Genomic DNA, 25,651 nt, shown 5'->3' with positions numbered 1-25,651 from the left:
AAACAGGAACCAACATGGTTAATCAAGAACCAACATTGTCAACCAGGAACCAGTATTTTAAAACTGGAACCAACATTGTCAAACAGGAACCAGCATGGTAAAACTGGAACCAGCATTGTAAAAATGGTAACAACATTTTTTAACCTGGAACAAGCATTGTAACATGTAAATCTCTCTTGCAAACATAGTCAGTGACTCCAAATTAAACTATAAACTGCTAAATGTATATATTGTGATTCGAGTGATATGGATTACAACTGTTTATGAATTCAGCTTTACTGTAAGGGCCTTCAACAGTGCAAATGTGGGTGGGGAAGGTAAACAATTAAAACGTTTTTAAAGTTCATTGTGGAAGGCCCTTAACAATCTATTTATAAAAAAAAACAATTTCTAAATTACTTAAAAACTTTTTGGGTAGCGCAAAAACCCATGGACCCAAAGGCAGGCAAATTTAAATGATTGACAAAGACAATTATACATGTGTAAATAGCTAAGTGCATCAGCTACAAGAAGAATAGAACAGTTTAATATAAACAAATAATAAAATGAATAACATAAGAATGTGGTGCCCTCTGATAAGGGTTAAAAAAACTCATTCTTTTTTTAAAACTGTTTTCATTGGCTTAATTACTGGTGCACAGGGAAATACAAGACAAACAGTGCATGAGGAACATTTCTTTTAAACATCATAACAAAACATTCACCTGACCTTCTTTTTAGAATAAAATACTTCTTACTTGCCAAAGACCCCAGGGGCCATGTATTACAGTAGCTAAAATTGAACATTTTCCTTAAATTGTTTTATTCCACTGGTATAAAATGTTATGCTTAATGCAAAGAAAATATGGAGATTTAAGTTTCTAGAAAAAAAAATGTTTTAAAGCACTAGTGTTTCCAAGCAAAAATTTAAATTTAACAATTTCCAATTTTACCTCTTAATTGAAATATTTTATTCTTAATATGCTTCTGTAATACGGCGCCTGAAGCACTTTCATAAAAATCACCCTTTGCAATGTAGAATAAATGGAAGTAACTACTGCCTCCTATCTAAAACCTTTCTTAATTATAAAAAAAACACAGGACACCAATAAATATTAAACCTTCAAAAACAAATTCCAATAAAATCAAGGAAGTAATTTTTTTGCGCCCCTTACACAATGATCTCCCTTTGAATTGTATTATGTATACATGTAAAGGGAAGTAATAGTCGGAAGTTGAACACACATACATACCTGCATATTTGAGTAGGCGAACACTATCACTAGGCCTGCTTGTGCCATACTCGTTCTCTGCCTGCACCCTAAACATGTACTCTTTGTCTGGGTTGAGCCCAGTCACATGGTAGGAGGTGTGAGGGATCCCACGCACCAGCGGGCGCCATGACGTAAATGGGTGCTCCTGGTTTAGAAATGCAGTATAATTATGTATCCTTTTTTTCAAATCCAATTATAACCTCACTTTATAAAAAAAAATAAGCGTTTTAACAAAACCTTGATCGTATTATAATTACAAATCACATAATTTTTAGGAGTTTTGGTAAGTTGACAAACATAACTGAGGGCAATACATACCTATTCTACAAAATATGCCTATTCACAATTTAGACTCAAACTAAATGCCACAAGGTCATCTATAAAAATTTAAAATATGGAACTTATATTGGTATATTTTTCACTACCAGTATTAAGTTTGTTCCTCTGAGACAAATTAATACAATTGTTTTATAAAATTTTAAAAAATAAAATGTTGTGAATGAATAAACTCCAGCTTGATGCCACTTGATATGAGCAGATTTGGCAACAAAATGATGTGTCAAACACTTAGCACACAGAGTTGAAATGCAAGCCATGGCAATCTGCTTAGCTCCTACTTTAAATGTAAGACAACTTAAAAATATCAACCTGTACAAAGATGGAGTAAGACATTGGCGACGTTGAGGTGGCGTACGATGGTAGTGACGCCGGTCTCCAGGACAGATGGACGGACCCCGGTCCATAGTCGTACATCAAAGGCTGCTGATTGGGCAGATGGGGGGCAACTGTAAAGTAAACATGTATGTAGCTGAGTTATAGCTGAGGCAAAAAAACAAACTATTTAAAGTGACACTCGTATTTGAAATTAAATACATACACATGTACAACAAACATAAATTTTGAGTGATAAACCTTTAACATATAACTTACTAAATACTGAATTATTGGAATATATTAATTACAGATAACAATATTGTAACTGTGTATTTAATAGCTGAAAACGCACAATATTAAATGACTGGTGGATCCTAAAAGATTTACCCGGTACTCACAGTAACAGTGATCAAATATCGTCACATAAGGTAGAAATACTGTGTTTTCTGCACTTTTCTTTCAAGTTATAAACATGGTAGCCTTCATACAAATCTTTCTTTTCCATGTTTAAACGTCCTTTTAGGTAAATTAAAACAATTGTATTAATTGGGAGTAACAGTCCATGTTTAAGTGTATACAATTATACCTTGGAGTCACATTTTAAATGTATCATTAACCAACAAATATATATTATAATTATTTTAAATTTAATTGAAGCATACACAATAAATATAACAGTATTTTACCAGATCGTTTCTTCATGACCATAGGCCGTGTGGCGTCACTGACCCCGTACTCATTCTCTGCCCGTATCCTGAATGAGTAGTCCTGCTTGGGCTTGAGTCCGGTCACCTTGAAGTCTGTGTGGGAGATGCCCCGGGCTATTGTCACCCAGTTTGTGTTTGGCAGCTCCTGGGCCTCCAATCTGAACACAGAATTTAGAACATAATAACATTGATGGCTAATTTAGACACATAATAATAATAATAATATACATGGACTGAAATTAACACATTATAATATACTTTCAAATTAGCAGGATTTAAGACATCTGAACATTTATCGGCAGAACTTAAAACATAATAACATAGAATGGCAGAATATAAAGCATAATAGCATACTATAAATATACATGTATATATTGTCAGAATGGCAAAATTTAAAGCATAATCACATACTATAAATATACATGTATATATTGTCAGAATGGCAGAATTTAAAGCATAATCACATACTATAAATATACATGTATATATTGTCAGAATGGCAAAATTTAAAGCATAATAACATACTATAAATATACATGTATATATTGTCAGAATGGCAAAATTTAAAGCATAATTACATACTATAAATATACATGTATATATATTGTTAGAATGGCAGAATTTAAAGCATAATCACATACTATAAATATACATGTATATATTGTCAGAATGGCAAAATTTAAAGCATAATTACATAATATAAATATACATGTATATATTGTCAGAATGGCAAAATTTAAAGCATGATCACATATAGATTGGCAGCATTTAAAACATAATATTCTAGTAACTTAGTATGGCAGAATTGGAAGCATAATAACATATTGGATGAGTTTAAAAGATATACAATTTAGTAACTAAGAATGGCAACATTTAAATCATAATAGCATAGGTTGGCAGAATTTAGATATAAAAACAAACAACAGCATAGATTTTTATTTTTTTAAAATACTTTTAAAAAAAGTATTCAAAATATTATCATTAGCAATTGTACAAAATAGGTGATTTCTTTACCTGTAGGTGACAGGGGCGTAGTCAAGGATGTGGGAGGGTAGATCAGCAGACCTCCACTGCAACTTGATGTGATCTGACCCAATATGGACGGCATAGGGCTCTTCCTGGGGTAGCCTGGGTGGAGCTACAAAATAATACACGTTGAAGTTATAGAACCTATGTTTGAACATGTATTTGTCTTAGAACAAGTTTGTTTTAGTGTATTATCATATTTTTTTTTTAAAACATATTTAATCCAATAATTTTTAAATAAGAAAGTGGAAATCATTAGTGAGTAACAACATAAAATTAATGGTTATTAACCCTTTGCATGCTGGGTAAATTGTCGTCTGCTCAAAAATGTTGTCTGGTTTTTTCTAAATTTCTTTCAATTAACTTAAAACTTTGGGGATATATTGACTGAGTGGCAAACAGCTTGGAACCTGACCAGGCGCCGAGTTACTCGGCGTCGGTCTGGTTCCAAGCTGTTTGTAAAGCCTTTAAAATCGCCATCAGCAGCTTAAGGGTTAAGAAACACACGTGGTATGCAAATTTCATGATGATGTTTTGTGTGCGGTAAATTTAGATTATACTTTCAGCTTTGATGCATTTTCTTATTGTCATTGATCAATGCATTTTTATCATCCTTGGGGTTTACGTCAGTAAAACATACTGGGACTTTATCATGTAATAACTCACCAGCTCTCCTGGGTATATAAACAGGCAGTGTGGGCTCACTGAGGTAGGTTCCACTCTGAGCCCGAACCCTAACAAGGTAGTCCAGGTCTGGGCGAAGGTCGGCCAGTCTTACTGACGGGTTTGGATGGTTGTTGTACAGAGTACGCCAGCTTGAAATACCTGACATAGATTAACATGGAACTTTAAATGCTTTGTAACCGGTCCATTTTTTTATTGAAAATATTAATCCCTTTCATCAATCATAATTGAAAATCAGAAAAACTCTAACAAGAGTCCCCTGGAGCTAAAAAACTACGCTCATCCGAAAGCAGTTTCAATCGAGAAAAGGTGCATAATTTGATAATATGTCAGTTATGGGCCTTGGTATACATATTTGTGTTTTCTCTTTAGCATCCTTCCATTGAATATAAGTTATGGCAATCTTAAAGTGTTTGCATGCTAATGCAGATAAAGTTATCTCCGCCCCCGACACTGACACTAAGGCTCATTTTTTATTCTTTGAAAAATGGAAGAGCTAATAAAATATATCAGTGGAAATGTATATGACAAAAAGTCAACTGGACTGAATCACAAAAGGGCAAAAGAAAATAAAAGGATGATAGATACAAATTGTATGTGGTTTTGATCAGTTGACGATAAGTCTATCAACATTTTACGCAGTGTTTGAGACTAAATCTGACAGGTGTGAGTAATGTGTAATCATGTGTAGAAAGTTTCTGGTTAAGACCTTCATGTTTTTTTTTTCAAACATGGCCAGCATAAATGCATTAGAAACAAGGAAGCCTATAACAATTAGTTCTTTTAATTTCTCACCTGGTGGTGTCTGCACCTCCACTTGATAAGAAACACTGTAGTCCCCACGGGGCACCTCAGCTGGGGTCCAGGCCAGGGTCACTGTGTTCTGGCTGATATCCTTGATCAGGGGTTCAGTTGTGGGGAATCGCGGTACTGAAATATTGCGTACAAGGTGTTAGATGCTCAATTTATCAATGAAAAAGTCCCCATGGGGCACCTCAGCTGGGGTCCAGGCCAGGGTCACAGTGTCATGGTTGATATCCTTGATCAGGGGCTCAGTGGTGGGGAGCCTGGGTACTGAAATATTGGGTACATGGTGTTAGATGTACTATGTATAGTTGATCAAGTGCCCATGGGGCACCTCAGCTGGGGTCCAGGCCAGGGTCACAGTGTCATGGCTGAAATCCTTGATCAGGGGCTCAGTTTGGGGATCATGCAGTGTTGAAATATTGGGTACAGTGCGTAAAATATACTTTTATAGATGAACAAGTCACTTAGTGGCACCTCAGCTGGGGACCAGGCCAAGGTCACGCTGTCTTGGCAGATATACTAGATCAGGGATTCAGTTCTGGGAATCTTCAGTATTAAAATAATGGGTTTAAAGTGTAAGAAACTAGTTAACTATTTATATGAACAAGTCCCAACCCAGTACATACCTGGTTGCCTATTCAATGTTGCCGGGAGACTGGGTTCACTGAAGCCGGTATCTGTCTCTGCTACAATCCTGAACTTGTAGTCAATTTCAGGCTTCAAACCTGAAACGGTATTGTTTTGTTACATTCTTTATACAGGACCATGGCTGGTATTCAATATTAGTCATAATTGGATATAAAAATGATGTAGCTAATCAGATTACTTGTTATTAATAACTGACCAATAGAGCAAATGAAGTCAATGATGTATGACCCTAAGATTGACATACCGGTAAGTTGTATATTGGATACCAACCAAAAAAAGCTTGCCCTGCTCTACATATCACAAGGAAAAACATCTTAACATGAAACTGAAGTTTTTATCAATTTTTTTAGTTAAGGGACTCAAAAATGATTTTAGCCGAAACAGATTTTTATAGGATGCTGTCTCTAGCAAGCCATAAAAATCCTTTAAGTTACCTATGACCAGCAGAATGTTCTAGTCATATAACAGGTCATTCAGGGACACTTATTTATCATTTCGACATTTCTTATGTATGCCTGATAAAATGTTTATCCAAGTAAAAAATACATCAAGACTCTCGGCCAGCCATTAAGGTGGAATGCAAAAGAATCCTTTCATATTGCACGCAACATCAGTTGAGAGAAACAGTTTATGAATGCAGTTGTATATAATGGATTAAGATCCACCAATTAACTATGTTTTAATTTTACTGTAATGAAATGAAACTTAACCAAATTATTCCTAGTCTGTAATATTGTCCATTGCATGCTGTCAATCTTATTCTGTGTAGAATAACCATGTTCTATACATTAGTGAGATGACATGAATAAACATTTTAAAGATTAAGAATGAGCAGAGTTAGTGAAGCGAACGAGCCCTTCTTAATCAATAACATTTTAATTCAGGTCACCTAACTGACTTAGAATAAAACCTCATTGGCTGACACATAGTAATCAAAATAGTTGGAGCAGGAATTGTGTATGAGTGGCAGTAGGCAGACCTTTAATCACACCCGAAAGTTGAAAATCTGTAAATGTAGATTGTATTCTAACTATCATAAAATTTGGCACACCAATCAGTATATACGAACCGGTGACGTTGTATGAAGTATCTGGAAGTCTTCTAGCCACTGGTACCCAGTTGTTGGTTGGCTGTTCTGCCATCTCCACCTTGTAGTAGATTGGGGTGCGCATTCTCTGGTAGGCTGGAAACTCCGCAGGGCGCCATGACAACTGCACTGACTCTGGGGTGAGCTCCCTCAGTTTTGGTTCTGTCATTGGCAGTCTTGGACGCACTGTGTAAAAAAAGGTGACTATATAGAAACAACCTCAGGGAGCAGAATGTTTCTGTAAGTATTTTTTAAAGATATCATAATGTACACAATATGTCAGCTTATGAAAAGAATGACAATTATAAAAGACCTGAATTTTAATGTTTAATGTTAATTTCCATATTTTATTTTATTGATAACTCAGCATTACTTGGCAAATATAATTGTTTGAAATTCTTTTTTTCTTATGTTTTACATAACTGAGTGTACAATAAGAATTATTCAAATAGCCCAAACATAATTTTTACACTCAGACACTTATTTTCACCAAGCATCTTATACATAGCAGAGTTAAATGTAAATAAAATTAGATAAAGTTAATTTCAAAAACTGATGCAAGTAAATAGGCCACAGATGGTGTTGCCTCAAGGTAAGTATGGGGGATGATCCTAAACTAGTAACAATCCTTTAAATCCCCCTAAGTCACACCCTCCCATTTCCCCCAATCTTACCCGGTAGTGTTGTTAGGGCAGCAGAAGGTGTAGGCTCCATGTAGCCTGTTTCAGCATGGGGGATCACCCGGAACTGGTAATCACGGGTTGGACGCAGACCTAGAAATTAATGTATTGCTTTATGATACAATTTTCAATTCTTGCCGAATACAAATACCATATGAATATAGGTCTAATACAACACAAGTCAAAGTTTTTACTTTCAATAACTGAATATAACATTTGTTATTCTAATTTTGTCCCATTACCTGTGACCTTGTAGGTAGTGTCAGTGATCCTAGAAGCGATTGGTCGCCAGTCAGTAAAGGGCGGTTCAAGCATCTCAACCTGATAGCTGATTGGCTGTGAGAGGTCATGCATGGGTCGTCGCCATGTCAACCTCAGGGAATCGGGCTCCACCTCCGAAATGATCACCGCCTCAGGTAATGGCCTTGAGACTGTAAATCAAACAGATTTTTAAGTATTTATTATAAGTAAAATGTTATAAAAAAAAGCTGCTTAGAAATGCATGAGAAAAATATTGTACTCATGTTAATGTCTTAAAGGATTTTAAAACAATTTTAGTCAAAACATAGTTTGCCAAAAAACATTCCAATTTATAGTCAAAAACCAGTAAGTAGGTTGTAGATTAGAAATAGAAGAATCCTGGTAGCACATAAATAAAAGGGACTTCATTGGAGTCTCACAAAGAAAAAAAAGAGAAGAGATAAACGAATCCTAAACCATGATTCTAATTATTTGTTTGAATATACATGTATAAATGTGGCTTCAGTGCTGCTTCACATTCACAACATTCATTGTATATCTTTTTCCAAAGATTGTAGATCTTTCTCCAGCCCCTCTTATATGCAATGAAATAACATGTGAAGTTGTAACACAAGCAAGTATTAAACTACTACATTTCTTATCCGCCATACTATATGTCAGACTGAGGGTGACCAATAGGGCTAACTCCATATGGTATGAAGGCCCGCACCCTGAACCCATATACAAGCTACAGACTTAGTATACTTATTCCCACATACTAGGGGACTGCCTGAGGGTGACTGGCAGGGCAGGGGATGGAGGACTGACTCCGTATGGTGTGAAGGCCCGCACCCTGAACTTGTAGTCTCGGTCTGAATCCAGATGCATTACCCTGTACCGAGTTGTTGGGATGCCTGCAATGTATATTTAAATTCCAATTCCTTATCCTTTTCTATTTTCTAACAACAAACTGCTAAAAACAGTACAAAATTAATAATGTTTTTCACAGCAAAAGATTGTGTAAAAATTATCTCTTCACATTATCTATATAGAATGTTTACTGTAAAGTGCATACATTGAAGCCAGGTGTATGCTTGTCTTGGTGAAAGCTAATTATGTCAAAATTTCATTTAGCCAGACAAGACTATAATTTTGTGGGTCTAAATGAGACACGTGGGTTTCCTTTAATTGAACTAGGTTCCTGGTAATCCAGCTTGTTCATTAGCTGCTTGTCATCACAGCTTTACGGCGTAATGAAAACACGTTGCCATGGAAATACTACTCACCAGTAACAAGTGGTTTCCAGTCTGGGAGTGGGGGTTCCTGGTACTCCAGCATGTACATGAGGGGTTCATCGTCACGATTATAGGGAGGAATATCCACACGTTGCCATGACAACTGCACACTGCTTGTGTCTGGTTCGTACTGTAGGACCTCCAGTCTGTCCACAGGAGCGTGGCTGCGAGCTGCATTGAAAAAACAGAGACATTTAGAATACAACCTACATGTTCAGCCAATGATATTGCAGATAGGCAATCATTAAGTAGTAGACTTAATTATTAAGAATTTAAACTTTTGCATGTATTTAAAGGTCCGCCTTAACTGCCACTCAACGAAACACACTCCCTGTGTCAAATTTTGTGTTGACAATGTATCAGCCAATGAGGTTGTATTCTAAGTCAGTTAGATGACCTCAAGGACTCGTTTGCTTCACTCACTCCACCCATTCTTAATTATTAAGAATTTACTTCATTTCATCTAACTGTAACTTCAAGTAAATTATTTTTCAATTAAATTTTGTCATATATTTTGTAAAGATTTACACAGATTAAAATGTAGTTTTTTAGGAAATTCAGGTGATGTTGCATGATTCAGTCAAAGAGGCGATTCACTAAAATTTGCTGGCTAAATAGAGAGAAATACAACACTAACCTAGAGCAGTATATAGGGACACAGCTGGTGAGGGCTCACTGACCACGCCCCTGGGAGTCTTGGCCCGTACCCTGAACCTGTAATCCTGGCCTGGGCGCAGACCTTCAACAAGGTGCTCTGTATCATACAGGTCAGAAGCAACAGTGCGCCAGTCTCTTGAGGGTGGCTCTTCAACCTAGTGATTAGAAAAATATTTGGCTGTGAAAATGGCACATTCTCAACCAGGACACAATCCTTTCAGAGAGACCCACTATGGACAATGGTACATGAACCCAGGCCACAAAAAGCTTGTGAATACATTTAACTAACCATTATAATAGCAAAATACCGAAAGCTAAAAGGGCTGGAAACTCATGTTAAGTAAGGTTATCTCAAATTTCAAGACCGACAACCCAATAACATATGGGAGTCTTCAGCTGCATAGTCATATCAATTCAGCATAAAAAAGCCTACACCAATATTATTTAGTAAATAGGAGAGTCATCAAAATTTCATGAAAGCTTTGTCAATTCATATCTAAAACCAACTTTTATACACTCTTATTTATCTTTTACATTATAAGTCTTCGATCCTTTAAAGCTGCACTCTCACAGATTACCGGTTTTAACAATTATTTATTTTTTTGTCTTGGAATTAGCCAATTTTTGCATAAATATCTAAACACCAGTTATATAAGACTGGGCACAAAAGATCAGATCGTTGATTTTTATATTTACATTTAAAAATGAATGTTTTATGGCTAAAAGCATTACTAAAGCTTTAAGGAAAATGCATAAAATATCAATTTTTGAACATATAATATTAAAACCTGCGATCCGAAAACCAAGACAGTGGCCCTTACTCTTATTCTCAAATGCAATAATCTAAGGCCACAAACAAATGTTTAAAGACCAAATCTTTGAACTAATAATCCAAGTTAATAACTCTAACCTCGATCATGTAAAGCAGAGGAGAATCATCCATCTGGAAGGAGGGTATGTCCACCCGGGTCCAGGACAGTCTCACACTTGTATCCTCGTAATCTGTGATCTCTGGCCTTGTCACTGGTACACCAGGGAAGGCTGGAAACAGAAACAATCATAGGGCATCTTCCCTCTAGGGCAATCAGAGGGGTGTGGCTAAGTTTTGTTTAATGTTAAACACCAGTAACAGTGTCAAAAGTCCAACAGATTTTTCAAACTTAATACATATGTTACTATATATAGTAACACATTTGTACAGGGATTCTGTGAATATTTGCATGACTCAGCGATTATCAGTTTTGCTGCCCAGACCGATTACTGGGTATCGATAATCATTTATCAACTACTTTATGGGTAATTATAATGAGTCACTGAGGCCAATTATCACTCAATGGCTCAGCTATGCTGTGTATTAACCTCTAAATAGTTTGTAACCTTAGGGCAATAACTCATTTTCTGCTTCTATTTCTATATGCATATATTGAGTTATTTCCCTTGGCTTATAATAATGCAAGTCCATGAGAGTCAATATTGATGTAACATACATTGATAGCTGTCGAATGACTATGTCATTTTAATGACAGTCAAATCTTTTCAGTATACGTCATAACATGTAATTTGCAGTGAAAATCTTAAATGAATAGCTCAGTACCAAATCAAGTAGCCCCAGTTTTTCAAAAGCTCTTAAATATTCAATAATACAATGAAAAATACAGGGACAAGCCCATGTAGACTCAAAACCTCAAATCTTAACCAACGTAAACATTAAAATGTACATACCTCTTGCTCTTGGAAGCCACAGCGGTTCTGTCGGCTCGCTGACTCCGAAATCGTTCTCTGCACGCACCCTGATCATGTAATCTCTGTCATATGGAAGCTCTGACAGGTAGTGGCTCGTGTCACGCAGACGGCTGGACAGAGGCATCCAGTCCTTACCTGGAATTTAGAAAAGTTGACAAAACCAGGTTTACGATGATGTTAATGGTGTCAGACAAAGTATTCCTATGTGTTGCAATTCTTAAATTATGGTCTTGGACTTCTGTATTCATCATAATACACTTTGGATGACCAATTAACAACAATTGGTCCAATATTGCAGGTTATGAATATTCATTATTATCGCAAAACTGAAAAGACAAAAAGGTAAGTAAGAGTATAGTTTTAATTGTACATAGTTGCACAGGTCAGAAAGTATGAAAGTTATTCAGGACAGCTTTCTCAGTTGATAGAACACAGGAATTGCAATCATTGGATCACATGTTTGATCAAAGGGCTAGCCGCATAGTTTTCTAAGCCTCAGTGGCATTAGCAAGTCAACCCTCTTTCCAATACCTGGCAACTCCTTAGCCTCCAGTCTGTAAGACACTGGTGGTGTTCTCTTGGCCTGGTATGTCTCCACTGGTCTCCACGCCAACCTGATGGTCTCTTCTCCAAGGTCTGTGATGATTGGTCGATGGGTTGGCAGGCGTGGGGGTGCTGTAAGGGGAATCCACATACATTATTAGTTATGAAAATGACTGACACAAATTACTTTTTAACTCATGAAAATATAATAATAGAGATATATTGTAATGTCAAGTAACTAAATAGGTTATTAAATGAGTAGGTAGGTCAGAGAAACAATGATTAAGTATTTTTATTAACAATGTAATCAGGCAGTGAATTGATAGCGGCACTTATACTGACTTGTTATAGAGCTAGTTTTTATAGTGACACTGTAGAGTGTCCACCAGCAGAGCGGGAGACAATGGGTTCGATCCATGATAGATGCCAATAGGAATTTGTGCTATCTATTACATTTAGTGCCTTACTTGAATGACTCACTTAGTACGATAAGCCTCATGGTCAAGCAAATTGACCTAGTCTTAAAAATTCAAGAAAGAATTTTAAACATAGAGGTTTGTGTGAGCAGATATAGCGGCAATTTTACTGTCTTGCTATAAAGCTAGCTTTAATGTAGACAGGGTCAAGTGGCCACCTGTAAAGCAAGGGGTCGTGGGTTCAATCCCCACCAAAATGATGCACAAAGCACATTTGTGACTGTAGATTGTCACACCTATAATGTAGGGACTTAGACAATAATATGATGATACAGTCATGTACATGAGATCTTTTCTTTCAAAATTATTCAAATAAAAAATGGACGAGCAATGGTCTGTGCAACAAAATTAATGAGAAATTCAATAAAGTAAAATAACATATTTTTTAATAATATAGAACAACTCACCTTTCATCTCCGGCAACTCCAGCCCCCTTCTGCTGTCATCTGTCATAAAATCATGAGAATGTTTTAATAATACTATTCTTTAATCGTCATATCGTTTTGATATTATTATTTTGTATTTTTTGTTTTAAAGATTTTGAATATTTCTTTTGAAATTCATTGAGAAATCCACTATTCTTGCAGCCTTAATCTACAATGAGGGACTTCTTTAGTAAAAATAAATAAAGAAAAGAAAAACTATTGTTTTGGAAATAAATAGGAATATTTCAGGACGGAAAAATGAGTTTAAAGAGTTTATAATGTTTGAAAATTTTAAGAACACAAATTGACTGCTTTGAGAAAGAAGAAAATGTGGAAAAATTAATCAGGTGTAATAATGAAAGAACAAGGAAAAACGCCATGCAGGATTATAATCAGAACTGTCAACGGGATAAAAATTCAAAACTGGGTCATTTCCTTAGCAACAGGCATATCCAAAACTCCAGAGAACAACTTTGGCAACAAAATCTAAAGAGGAAATCATCAGGAGTTTAAAAATGAAACAACTGTTTAATCTTTTTTATCAGTATACAATATAATCATTTTTTAAAATAGAAAGTTTTAACTTTTAAGATTGAAGAATTGTTATGGTGAATATATATGATTTAACACTGGAAACGCTTGCCACGGATATTATTGGTAGGATGCGCTAGGTTGCACCAAGTTTCCAACCTTTAAAATAAAATCTACAAATAAATATTTTTCTAGGGCAGGGCAGTATTTGTACAAATAAACTCATTTTAATGTTCTAAATTATAAAGTTTATAAATATTTTACTAGAATATAATACAGTTAATCCACACCTGCAAATTTAAAACACATCTGATCAAGGTGTAGACGCATAAAATGGCAAGCATTTCCAGTGGTTACAAGTTCAACTTTTACATTATGGCTAAGTTCAACTCAACTAACCAACTCTCCTCTCCAGAGTGGCATTCCACGTCGGCTCGCTGAAGCCATGCTGGTTCTGGGCTCGCACCCTGAACTCATACTCCTTGTCAGGCCTTAGGTGTCGGGCGGTGTACGTTGTCGAGGGAAGGTTTGATGCTACCTTTGTCCACTCCTGGTTCGGCACTTCACGAGACTCCACGGTGTATGTGACTCTTCTTGCATCATCTGGCAGGTTGTAAGTCGGTGCAGGAAGCCATGACAGATTCACAGAATCTTCTCGTCTGTTAAGCAGTGTTGGGCGATCGAAAGGTATCTTTGGCAAAACTGGCTTGGATTCTTCCTTTCCAATGGAGAAGCTTCTCACTGGCTCATAGGGTTTTCTTGCATCGTAGGTTTGAACTGGACTGTCAAATCTGAATCTCTGTCTATCATATGTTAGTCTTGGGCTTCTGTATGATTTAGGACTGTCATATGACTTTGGGCTTTCATATGACTTCAGGCTTTCATATGTCTTTGGGCTTTCATACAATTTTGGGCTTTCATATGGCTTCAGGCTTTCATATGACTTTGGGCTTTCATATGACATTGGGCTTTCATATGACATTGGGCTTTCGTATGACTTCGGGCTTCCATATGTCTTCAGGCTTTCATATGACTTCAGGCTATCATATGACTTCAGACCTTCATATGATTTGGTACTTTCATATGATTTTGGGCTCTCATAGCCTGTTGGGCTGTCATACATTGACCTTGGGCGCTCATAGGATTTTGGACTTTCATATGGTGTCCTAATGGGGCTCTCATATGAAGATCGGATGGGACTCTCATATGATGATCCGATAAGGCTCTCATAGGATTGTTTTTGGGCGTCAAACGTCGTTTTTGGGCTGTCAAATGAGAGTCTTCGCCTTGTTTTGAAGGAATCATCCTTTCTGCCAGTTTTTGGTGATTCATATGGCTTCCTTGCTTTAGCTGTATAATAGAACAATGTGCACAAAACTATCCAAATGGTTGTGGAGAAAAGCACAGTGCAGACTGGTTTGCCTTAAGGGTAATATGTTGATCATATGTGCGTGAAAATTAAAACATTTCCAGTGCATAAACCATGCTGGAAAATTCAGTCAGCCATTCCCCATGCTAGATGATTCACGCGCAGTTACACATCAATTCTTATTTCATTTATTATATGTTTATGAAAAACAAATTATGACATTTCAGTAAAGTGCAACTGAATATATATTTTTAATGTATTTATTTATATCAGAGGTCAATTTTGCAATCCATATTGGGTTTGTTGGTAAATCCTTCAGAATCAATAAATGTAAAATTATTGAGTAGAACAATTTGAAAAATCCTTCATTGTCATTAATTGGTCCACACAGAAATGCAAACACCAAGTATATGCTACTTGTTACTATTGACACTAGTTTTTGCTAGTAACCTTGGTGATGAAGTAGACTTACTGAAATATACTATATAAAACTATGGTGCATTTGTCAGAATGTAAAATTAATGAACAGAAAATTTGAAAAATCCTCAATTATTATTGGCCCTCACAAAAATGCAAACACCATTAAAAATTATTTACAAAATTAAATAAATAATCTTTAGATAGCACTGTCTCAGCACCCTCATTATCAGCTTTTGAATGGAACTGTTGTCTGATTTTTAAATATAGACACATTTAATATATAATAATTATTAAAAAGTGATTTAATTTATCACCAGTCTGCACTGATTAAGCAAAACACATCATGCAAAGCGAATGGTCTCCTACTTTTAATGCTTGTGATAACTTTTGATGTCTTTCAAACAGTGATTTTTACTTATAATGCTTTGCACAGGGTTTTTATGCTCAATCATACAGAAAAACTTGTATACTGCAAGGTAAACTGGAATAAGGACTCCATTTAAACCACCCAATCAACAATGAAGCCAAGCATGATTGCAAATTACAGCCTGAAAATCCAACAATCTAACAAGGTAAAATATAGAGTCTTGAAACTTTGGGTGAAAATGTAAAAGACAAGCATTTTTGCATTCAAATTGTCACGTCTGTTTTGTTTCTTAAGACTTGTAAGTGTAATGACAATTTATAAAGAAAATTTATATAGCATATTTTAACCTGGTATATACAGACTCTCCAGCCGTGCCGCATAGAAATACAGGAATCAAATCAGGAGCTTTTGTGACAAAATAGTAGGAGAATGTACGAGTTTGGAAATCAGTTTAAGACAATTTTATAGCCATGATCAGGTTATCTCAGGGCGGCAAATTTTCAATTTACTAATGCTTCAGACTCTCAGAAGTTATAGGTGAAGAAAATTAATTAATAGAGATAAGAACTAAGTTATAAATCAGTATTTATCGCCTAGGTAAAGTAGGAATAATAGATGGTTTTAACAAGAAATAGGAACAAAATTAATATCAAGGCCTTTATAAAAATTTGGGAAAAAGTAGGAAAAAGTAGAACAAGAAGGAAGTAGAAAAAGTCTGCAAAAGCAGGAAGTTGGCAAAAGAAGAAAAAATAGAGAAAAAACTGGAAAAAGTATGAAAACAAGAGGAAGAAAAGGAAAAAGTAGGAGAAACAGTGAAAAGGTAGAGAAAAGTATGAAAAATAGAGAAAAAGTTGGCAAATGTAGGAAAAATAGAGAAAAAGTAAGGAAAATGTAGAGGAGCCGGAGAGCCTGTATACAGCAACAAACTTCATTATATTGACTAAATAAGTAATCTGACCAAGCTGATCTATCCCAAATCTGACAGGGTAAATAAACTCAAACCCCTCCCTCCGCCCCCTTTTGGCTATGAATACTTTCTTTGCTTTATAACAATAAACATTTGCCATAACAACACAACAACTACAGCAACGTAGTCACCACACATCACACTTATACTCACAGTCATATTTGTCTATCTCCGGGTATGGGCGTTTCACACCTGTGTCTTCCAGCAGATACTTGTCTGGTGTGTAACGGTCCTTCCTTGACAGCCCTTGTTGATAAAGAATGTTTTTTTAAAAATGCATTTACAGTCCATGTATTTATACTAATAACATTATGTTTATTCCACATTGCTTTTTCAGCATCATGCAACAAGAATCAGATTACTTCCTCTAAAAAAATATGAGAACTTCAATATAATTTTATCATATATTATAATAAATTGTGGGTTTGTAAACAAAATTAATAATGATATCAGCTTAGTTTTAAATTCTGATACCCTCATACACATTAAAACCAACAAACACAGTCTAAAGTGATGGCACTGCAGTGAGAACGAAAGGCAACACTTACTTTCATCCAAAGTTTTTTCTGGTGTGAATCTTTCTTTCTTCTTTACTGGCTCTGAATGAAGATGACGGGGTGAATAATTATAAGGTTATACCAAACTTATTCAATGTTTCAGGTAGAGTTCTCCATATCAATGCTAGTTCTCAAAGTTACGTGATATTTTTTTTAAAAAACACTTAACATCAGAATAATTGGAGATATCAGAGATGTCGTGTGTTTTATAAATTGTGGAAATATTGAGGAAACTGTGGGAAAGTCAATCATATCTATACTAAGAGTGGGGGACGACCGGTTTGCATGGGCACGACTACAAAAATTTCTCTTTGGTATTATAGGGTGTAGGTTTTTAGATGATCTTTTTTAACAAGATCACATTGATTTTGTTTCTAGATACCACTTTTGGAAGTGTGGTTTTGGGGATAAATCATCCCTCTTAGCGTGAAAATAGCCTGTCAACATTCTTTCTTTCACCTTGGATGCTTTGGAAATAAGATATAGTGGTCTTTAACCTTTGGTGTCAGTTTCCAGCTTCAAAACCTATCTACCTGACAAGAAAAACACAAAACAAAGTGCCTTGAAAAACAATCTTTCTCACTGCCCTATTATATCATTAACAATCTAAGAGGGAATCTAAAAATAAATTTCTCTGTCCAGAATAGCAGAAGTTACCTTCCAGCTTGAGAGAGGCAGTAGAGGAAGATTTCCCCTGGGCGTTGGAGATGATACACGTGTACACGCCTGCATCCTGGGGTGTGATATTGTCAATTGTCATCTGGCAGGTTCCCCCCTCTGATGTCATGTGGAAGCGTCCACCAGGCACGATCACTCTACCATCTTTCATCCTAGAACAGACATTTAAGATATAACTGTAGATGCAGCAGTTTCCAAGTAACATGATAAGCATGGACAAATTTATGCACAAGGACTTAGATACAATATTTTCTTTTATAGAACAAAGTACGTAATTATCATAATCCGATTCAGTGTCATCAAGCATGTTGTCGCCACTGCCCCTCTGTCTGATGCCATGCATAGCATTCACAAATAAACTTCATCTCATAATAGTGACATAGAAATCAAGAAATCAAGCCAAAGTAATGTTTCTTGCTACAAGTTTATTTAAAATTGATTATGTGTTTAATAAAAATTACATGTTATATTGTTAATATAATGGTATGGAACCACTCTTCTGCACAGTGGTCAGAAACTGGCTGAGGGAGAGCAATATTTGATAAGCATATAGAGAGCTGATTTTTCTACCTCCTGTACCCTGTACGTAGGAGTGAAACACTAAGAATGATCAATGGGATCTTACCATGATATCTCGGGCTCTGGGATCCCCATGACCCGGCACTCAAACATGGCCTTTGAGCCTTCCTTGGCCTCGACGTCATGGAGACGCTTGGTGAAGGTGGGCACATACCCAAACCTGGAGTCCATCTCGTCACGGCCTGACACACTGCAGAAAAAAGTGAACATGTTCATACTAAAATGTTTTTTTTTTTAATACATAACACAGACTTCTAATAAACAAATCATTTAATATTTCATTATTGATTTTCCTATCAAAAGGTTGTCAAGGTACATTCATAACTTTACAGGTTTCTTCGACAGCTAAGCTTCTTCCCCAAAACATTCTGTATATTTGGGGGATGCATTTATTACGCAAAAAAATCATCAAAAATTAACAAATGAAATACATAACCTGTGCTGATAGCTTAAGTAACAACATTATTTTTAAGCGCATTACATCGTACACCTTTTTTTTATTCAATCACAAGACATACCCTTAAAGCTGCATCAGCACAGATTGACCATTATGATAACATTATTTATTTTTTGTATTTGAAAGAGCCAATTTTTTTGTAATTTTCTGGAAACAAGTTTTTATTAGAAGGCTGACTAATTATGAGATCACAGTTTTTAATATTTATGGACAAAAATAGATTTTTTATTGCTAAAAGCATTACTAATGCTTTAAGGAAATTGAATTTTTTGGCCGTTTTTCAATCAATTGAGATCTGGCCCCAATTTCTCGAAACTTCTTAAGTCCCTTATAACAGGATTAAGCTAATCTCACTATTTTTGTTATTCTATAAAATGTCTTATATTAACTTCTTCAAGAATTTTTTGCAATTATGTAGGAATAATCTGTATGATTATCAGAATAAACCATTTTTCATTTACCAAAAAACATTTTCAGTATGTATTTTGGCTAATTGAAATAAGCGACTTAAGCCTGTTAAGCTTAAGAAGTTTCGAGAAATTGGGGCCTGGTTTATTTGGAGTTATCTTATATGACTGAATTGAAGGCATTGATGCTAAAACTTACTAATTCTGAGACAAAAAATGTCAAAACTGTCAATCTGTGAGAGTGCAGCTTTAATAATCAGTAAAGAAATTTGTAACATTTCAAACTCCAATCTCTTACCCAGTCTTCTCTGGAGTGTCCCTGACATACTTGGGCTCACGGACATGCAGGTTGGCGCTACAGTAGACCTCGCCTTCCTCGTTGAAAGCCTTGCAAGTGATCTTACCAGCATCGTCATAGCGAACACCCTTAACTATCAGAGTGTACGAGTCGCCCTCCTGCTTCATGGAGAAGTGACGGTTCGTGTCCTGTGGTAACGAGGTAAAATATTTTAAGTTACAACAAAAGCTGTCACAGGAACATGAAAAATACCCCTGATTTGGCTTGAGTATAAACATTATATATTTTAACGATTGTGAAGAAAGAAATGATAACTTAATACTGATACTAAGTCACTCTCGTTGACAGGATCTTGCACGTGAGTGTGGTCTTGTGTAATGGGGAAAACTCTCCAAAATCATGGTAGTGTTTTATATTTCTACATGAGATCTTACACACAAGTTATTGCCTCAAAGTGAAAACTTTAAACAAGATTTGAACAAATAGAATACATGTTTCGTAACTTCAGAAACAATATTTTTACCATGTTTGATAGTGTTTTCTTTGTTTTTGTTCTATTATTTCCTATATCAATATGGTAACAAGATAGCATTAGTTAACAGTGCTTAAACATAGTGCAAATAAATAACAATGATATTCACTTTAATACCGCACTCTTTTTGTCCTTCACAACATGGTATAAAACAGGTACATCACCTATAACCCTTGTGACTGAAATTATACACTCCCTCTAAATCGCTCGAATATAATCTCAATACCACTGGATGAGGGTGCCCTATCTATTAGATAATTTACATTTGGATGACATTACTTCTGATAATTGAACACCTTGCTATACTCACACTGATGGGTTTGTGTTCAAACATCCACTGCACCTCTGGGCGGGGCTCCCCCACAATCACACAGGTGAACTTCACCTCCTCGCCCTCCTTTGCGTTAACATGGTCAAACTTGCGCAGGAACTTGGGTAACATCTTCCCACGCAGCTTGTCTTCGACCACAATCAACTTGGCACTGCACGCCGCATCTCCCAGGGTATTTCTGTGCAAAAAAGAAAACATATAGACATTTATTTATCAAACATGGCGGTAACATTTTCCATCATAGTTTGTCTCCAACAGCTGTCAACTAAATTGGTATGACAAGGCATGTTTCCCAACAATTTCAATATTAAAAACAATGTAAGCATGGTTTATTCTTGGTGGAATTCGGGTAACAGGTTCCAGCGAAAATTGTCCTCTGACTATATTAACTTAGCACTGCATGTGGCATCTCCTAGAGTGATTTGGTGGAGAATAAACATATAAACATTACTCAGCCTGCAGAGAAACTAGGGTAACATTTTCCATTATAGTTTGTCTTTAACAACCATCAAGGTTAAACTAAAGACTTGAAATCTTGCCAAGTCCAATTTAGGGCCATGATTACTAACAGGTTCAAATCTGAGACTCAAGTGACAAAACTACAAATCTTCATCACATTGTAACTCATTGCTATTTGAAATTGTACATTTTTTTACATTTATTCTTGTAAAAAGAATGGAATAACATACATGCCATATTTCTGAGAGGCTTCCCAGGGGATTTTGATCTGAATTCCAGGGGATTTTGATATCACACCAGGGGATTTTTACGTGACGAAAATGTGCGCAATATCTTCATTTATAATATAAGAATAAATACAGAAATACACTCAAATTATAAAAAAATTGGACTATGTCATCATGGTCCTTCATGGAATTTCACAAGCAAGTTTTAAATTATTATTATTATTTCTTTTAATTCCAGGGGATATGGATCCCCCGGCGGGGGACCAGGGGATGGGTCGAAATTTCGGGGGATTTTTCCCCCCGCCGGGGGATATGGCATGTATGGAATAAAGATTATTTGTTGCAATTTAATAAAAGTACTTTGCTAAGTTTGAGTCAGAAATGAGTTAATCTTTTACTTTAACTTTGTTAAAACACCTGAATTCATGATCATTAAGCAATAATCGCATATAATTATTTAACTAATGTGTAACAACTTTGTTAACAACATTGTTGTAAACTTTAAAGAGTGATATAATTTATAATAAGCTTTAATACTTATATATATAAATATATCATGAACAGCTGAAACAGTTGTCTTGAAGCTACTGCAAATTTTTCATAAAAAAAGCTATGCTTTAGCACAGCATCTGCATTTTTGGGGCATTTCCCAAAAGCTCAGCTTTTTTAAAAGCTGTGTTTTTTACTCCATAAAAGCTGTGCTTTTTTGGCCAATACCTCCATGCTTTTATTTATGCTTTAAGCTGTCCTTTTAGCTCAGCTTTTAGCTTAGCTGTAGGGCGGGTTAAACTCAGACCTGAGACTGTACCCTGAACATCAGCATGCAGATTAAAACCAAAGCAAATGCTTGTCTTCAAGCCAATTAACCTACTTCAGCTGGCAGGTGTATTGGCCAGAGTGGTCAAGCTTTGGTTTCTTGATCTCCAGACTGACCACCCCATCCTTGTGTCGTGTCCGGATACCAGCCTGGTCTTGCAGCTCCCCATCATTCACCAGCCAGGTGATGTCGGGCTCTGGCCGCCCTGCAATCAGGCACTTGAAGTCTGTGGCGGTTCCCTCAGTGGTCTGCTGGTCATAGAAGCGGGTCAAGAACTTCGGGGCGATGTCTCCTTCATCCTTCTCCTCGGTCAGACCTGTAGGGTAACGTCACATGTTAAAAGCCTTCCTCAATGAATTAAAAATTGATTAACTAAAAGGCAACAACATATATGCTTAAACTTATAAATATCCTTTTTACAAAAATCACAACATGGTATTTAATAATCTATCTAACATCTTCTTATACTGCTACCTATCTCCCATTGTTCAATAACTCGACACAAGACAACTCAACCCAGATCACATGTATTTTTACATCCAGTTTGTATAAATCATAAGTACGAAGATGAATAAACGGCATAAAACAAGGCCAATTTTATCATTTAAGAAAATGTATTTAAATTAAGGCAAAATAAGGGATGATATAAAAACAGATTGATTCTAACAAATGACCCGTTTCAATGAATGGGCCTTGGGCAAAACTTTGTTTTCAATTCCCTGACTAAAACACCCTCACCAAACCACCCTCATTCTCCTCACTTTAGCCTCACTCACTTATGACATTGAGGTAAGCCTCAGTCATGGCTTCCCCAAACTTGTTCCTGGCCCAGCATGTGTATCGTCCAGTGTCAGTCAGGCGGACATCCTGGATCAGCAGGGAGTAGATCTCATTGTTGAAGTTGAGAAGCTTGAAACGGTCAGCGGCCTCAACCACTTTTCCATCTCTCATCCTATAATATAGAAAATATGAACGTTGTTTATAGACACATACTTTGTATGTATATTTGTTTATATTATCAAAATATTTTACCAAACAAAAACTGTCACAGAAATGTGACAAATGTCCCCAATTTGACCTTGTCCATGTGATTGACCCCACATGCAGTATTTTTCAGTAAGGTTTGATAAAACTTGAGAAAATGAGTAACTTACAGCTTAGACATAACAGATTCATAATACGGACACACAGACAGGTGAACAAACAGTGCGACTATTATTTTTCCTTTTGGGTGGATAATAAGTCACATGCAATGCAACAACAGAAACAATTTATCTGTATTACTATAAATTTTTGGTAAATTTAAGAAAAAAAGGCCGAAAGCAAGCAATTAAATCACATTGTTACTGCAGTATTTTACTGCCTACTTATTTGTTCAAGTCTTTCTTTACAAGAATGAAGTTTAATAAAAACAAAGCATAAGAAAGTTTATATCATCAATTGCATACCAGACAATCTCAGGTCGAGGATAGGCAACCACTCGGCAGTCGAATCTGGCCAGTCGACCCTCGGACACCTCACAGCTGGACATCTGGAAGAAGTAGGCTGGCGTGGTGAAATCCATGTCCATAGGGCTGTCCAGCATTGGCTGGGCTGGCTGGCCTCTACCTAGAATGGACCAATCAGAGCTGGTGTTAGATTCTGGGTTGAATTTAAGATATCTAAGAAAGGCTTAAATTTGCTGTGCTGGCTGGCCTCTACCTAGAATGGACCAATCAGAGCTGGTGTTAGATTTTGGGTTGAATTTAAGATATCAAAGAAAGGCTTAAATTTGCTGTGCTGGCTGGCCTCTACCTAGAATTGACCAATCAGAGGTGGCATTAGATATTTGTAGAAAGAATTAAGATATTTAACCAAGGATTTTATTGGTGGTGTTGACTGCATGCTCAAAGAGAATTGGCTAATCAGAACTGTTGTTACAAAATGGACCAGGAATTTAGAATTTGCTCTATTATGGTAAGAAATGTTCCTTTTTCATGTATTTAAAGCTAATTCAGTCTTTTAAGATGAAAAGACTGATTTACAAACTGGACTAACCATAGACTTTTAAATATTTATAAGACAAGTTTTCAATTTATGAATGAGGTTTTAATTTATGAATGAAGTTTCAATTTCAATTTAATTACAACTAATAAACTGGTATTAGTTATTTCGTCAATCATACCATCAGTAAGAGAGAACTCAGTAGAGCACATGATGGATCCGTTCACATTCATTGCCCTTGCCGTGTACGTTCCCACATCTTCATCACGCGCGTTGGGAAACACGAGAATGTTCGATCCCTCGTCCACGACAACCTTACATCCATCGCTAGCCTTCAATGGGCGGTTGTTTTTCAACCAGAGTACCTTGGGAAGGGGAGAGCCCGACACTACGCACTCTAGTTGGGCCATTTCACCCGCTGGAAAAAATTATTGGTAGTCGAGTAAATGTAAGAAGTAATACATACATAGATAGATAAACAACACATTTGTAGAAAGCCAGTCAGTCTCTCAAGAAAAATCTTTTTATAGGCCTTTTCATCTTTTTAAAAATTTTTTTGCCCCTTTACCTATTTTATATCTAAAATTAGCAAAACAATTAGTTTCATATGAAAAGATCTATTTGGTATATTTTACAAAATTTTATGTTCCCCATGTTTGGCTGTATGAATTGTTATGTATAAGTTTGAATAAAAAATATATTATAAGAAGTAAACATTGTATAAGGCTTTTTATTGTTTAAGTTTTTTTCTGGCTTTTTTCTTATAATTAGCATCTTTAGCAAGGAAACACAAGAATCATACACACTCTAGAAGGAACATCTGCCTTTCTCTGCAAAAAATAATTGTCTTTCTGTGGAAACATTGAAAGTACATTATCATACTTAATGTTTATATTGACCATGTCTTAAACAACAGTACTCTCTGAAATGAAACTACAGTCAAACTCCGTTGGCTTGAAATCTAAAGGAGCAGCAAAAATACTTCAAGCCTTGGGAAAAGCCAAATGGGAATGCTCACATTCAGTAGAAAAAAAATCGGTCCGTTACATTCAGTTCGAGTCAGTAAGAAAATCGAGCAAATCGAGTTCGAGCTTCTGGGATTCGACTGTATTGCAACATGAACATGGCTGAAACTACCTGCTAAATTTGTCGGGTATAAATCTCTGTTTTTCTGAATCTTAACAATATTAACATGAGTAAGTTTTGGACTACAGTGCTGGTCTCATAACAGTTTTTATTTTCTTTAAACAATCAAGGACTCTAATCCGCCTTCCTTACTAGACAAATGTCAGACTTTGGCGTATTCTTAAACTTTTACTCAATGTAAATACATCATCATCAAGTGAGTGCAATCCAACAAGCTAGAACTATTAAATGAGAAATTATTTCCAGAATTGAGGATAAACTCACAGTTTGCAGAGACCGCCTTCAGTCGTTTCTTGAACATGGGCCTGGTCGTGCCGTCATTGTACTCCGTCAGCTCCACCCCGGGGGTCGAAAACTCTGGATTAACATGTGCACAAATAGTATCAGTATTATAATATTGCATGATAAGAGGTTCCTAACTATATTCTTCAAATAAATTATGGTCACTTATCTTAAAATTTATTTTTAAGCTGCAAAATGCCTTTAATAATACAGTTAACTGCATATTTTGCATTAGTTTTAACCGTCATATAGAGAATAATTGTTTGTTTCAGGGTAAGATCGCAATATTTTTCACCGAGTGAGTACCAAAAGATATATT

The 25,651-nt window shown here is 36.0% G+C and overlaps 1 protein-coding gene across 7 annotated transcripts in view; it reads right to left on the bottom strand.

Moving 5' to 3' along the window:
• LOC128240501 (titin-like) overlaps positions 1 to 25,651 on the bottom strand; it is a 104,687-nt gene that overhangs the window by 69,817 nt on the left and 9,219 nt on the right. For 6 of the 7 annotated variants that reach the window (XM_052957149.1, XM_052957152.1, XM_052957151.1 and 3 more), the window contains exons 4-32: positions 25,315 to 25,407; positions 24,086 to 24,322; positions 23,370 to 23,529; positions 22,698 to 22,873; positions 21,976 to 22,237; positions 20,398 to 20,596; positions 19,556 to 19,743; positions 18,440 to 18,583; positions 17,794 to 17,966; positions 17,128 to 17,178; positions 16,733 to 16,825; positions 13,856 to 14,806; positions 12,908 to 12,946; positions 12,013 to 12,156; positions 11,461 to 11,616; positions 10,649 to 10,779; positions 9,719 to 9,893; positions 9,073 to 9,252; positions 8,566 to 8,700; positions 7,789 to 7,977; positions 7,541 to 7,639; positions 6,849 to 7,052; positions 5,758 to 5,856; positions 5,120 to 5,254; positions 4,307 to 4,465; positions 3,629 to 3,752; positions 2,594 to 2,772; positions 1,902 to 2,038; positions 1,233 to 1,398 (exon numbers count right to left, since the gene is read on the bottom strand). In XM_052957149.1, the coding sequence (XP_052813109.1) occupies positions 1,233 to 1,398; positions 1,902 to 2,038; positions 2,594 to 2,772; positions 3,629 to 3,752; positions 4,307 to 4,465; positions 5,120 to 5,254; positions 5,758 to 5,856; positions 6,849 to 7,052; positions 7,541 to 7,639; positions 7,789 to 7,977; positions 8,566 to 8,700; positions 9,073 to 9,252; positions 9,719 to 9,893; positions 10,649 to 10,779; positions 11,461 to 11,616; positions 12,013 to 12,156; positions 12,908 to 12,946; positions 13,856 to 14,806; positions 16,733 to 16,825; positions 17,128 to 17,178; positions 17,794 to 17,966; positions 18,440 to 18,583; positions 19,556 to 19,743; positions 20,398 to 20,596; positions 21,976 to 22,237; positions 22,698 to 22,873; positions 23,370 to 23,529; positions 24,086 to 24,322; positions 25,315 to 25,407 (5,178 nt within the window). The remainder of the gene's footprint in view (positions 1 to 1,232; positions 1,399 to 1,901; positions 2,039 to 2,593; positions 2,773 to 3,628; positions 3,753 to 4,306; positions 4,466 to 5,119; positions 5,255 to 5,757; positions 5,857 to 6,848; positions 7,053 to 7,540; positions 7,640 to 7,788; positions 7,978 to 8,565; positions 8,701 to 9,072; positions 9,253 to 9,718; positions 9,894 to 10,648; positions 10,780 to 11,460; positions 11,617 to 12,012; positions 12,157 to 12,907; positions 12,947 to 13,855; positions 14,807 to 16,732; positions 16,826 to 17,127; positions 17,179 to 17,793; positions 17,967 to 18,439; positions 18,584 to 19,555; positions 19,744 to 20,397; positions 20,597 to 21,975; positions 22,238 to 22,697; positions 22,874 to 23,369; positions 23,530 to 24,085; positions 24,323 to 25,314; positions 25,408 to 25,651) is intronic. The other variant, XM_052957155.1, reaches the window with a different exon arrangement.

This window comes from Mya arenaria, chromosome 7 (genome assembly GCF_026914265.1).
Source record: "Mya arenaria isolate MELC-2E11 chromosome 7, ASM2691426v1".
Taxonomy (NCBI): domain Eukaryota; kingdom Metazoa; phylum Mollusca; class Bivalvia; order Myida; family Myidae; genus Mya; species Mya arenaria.
This window is presented reverse-complemented; position numbering and strand designations above follow the sequence as displayed.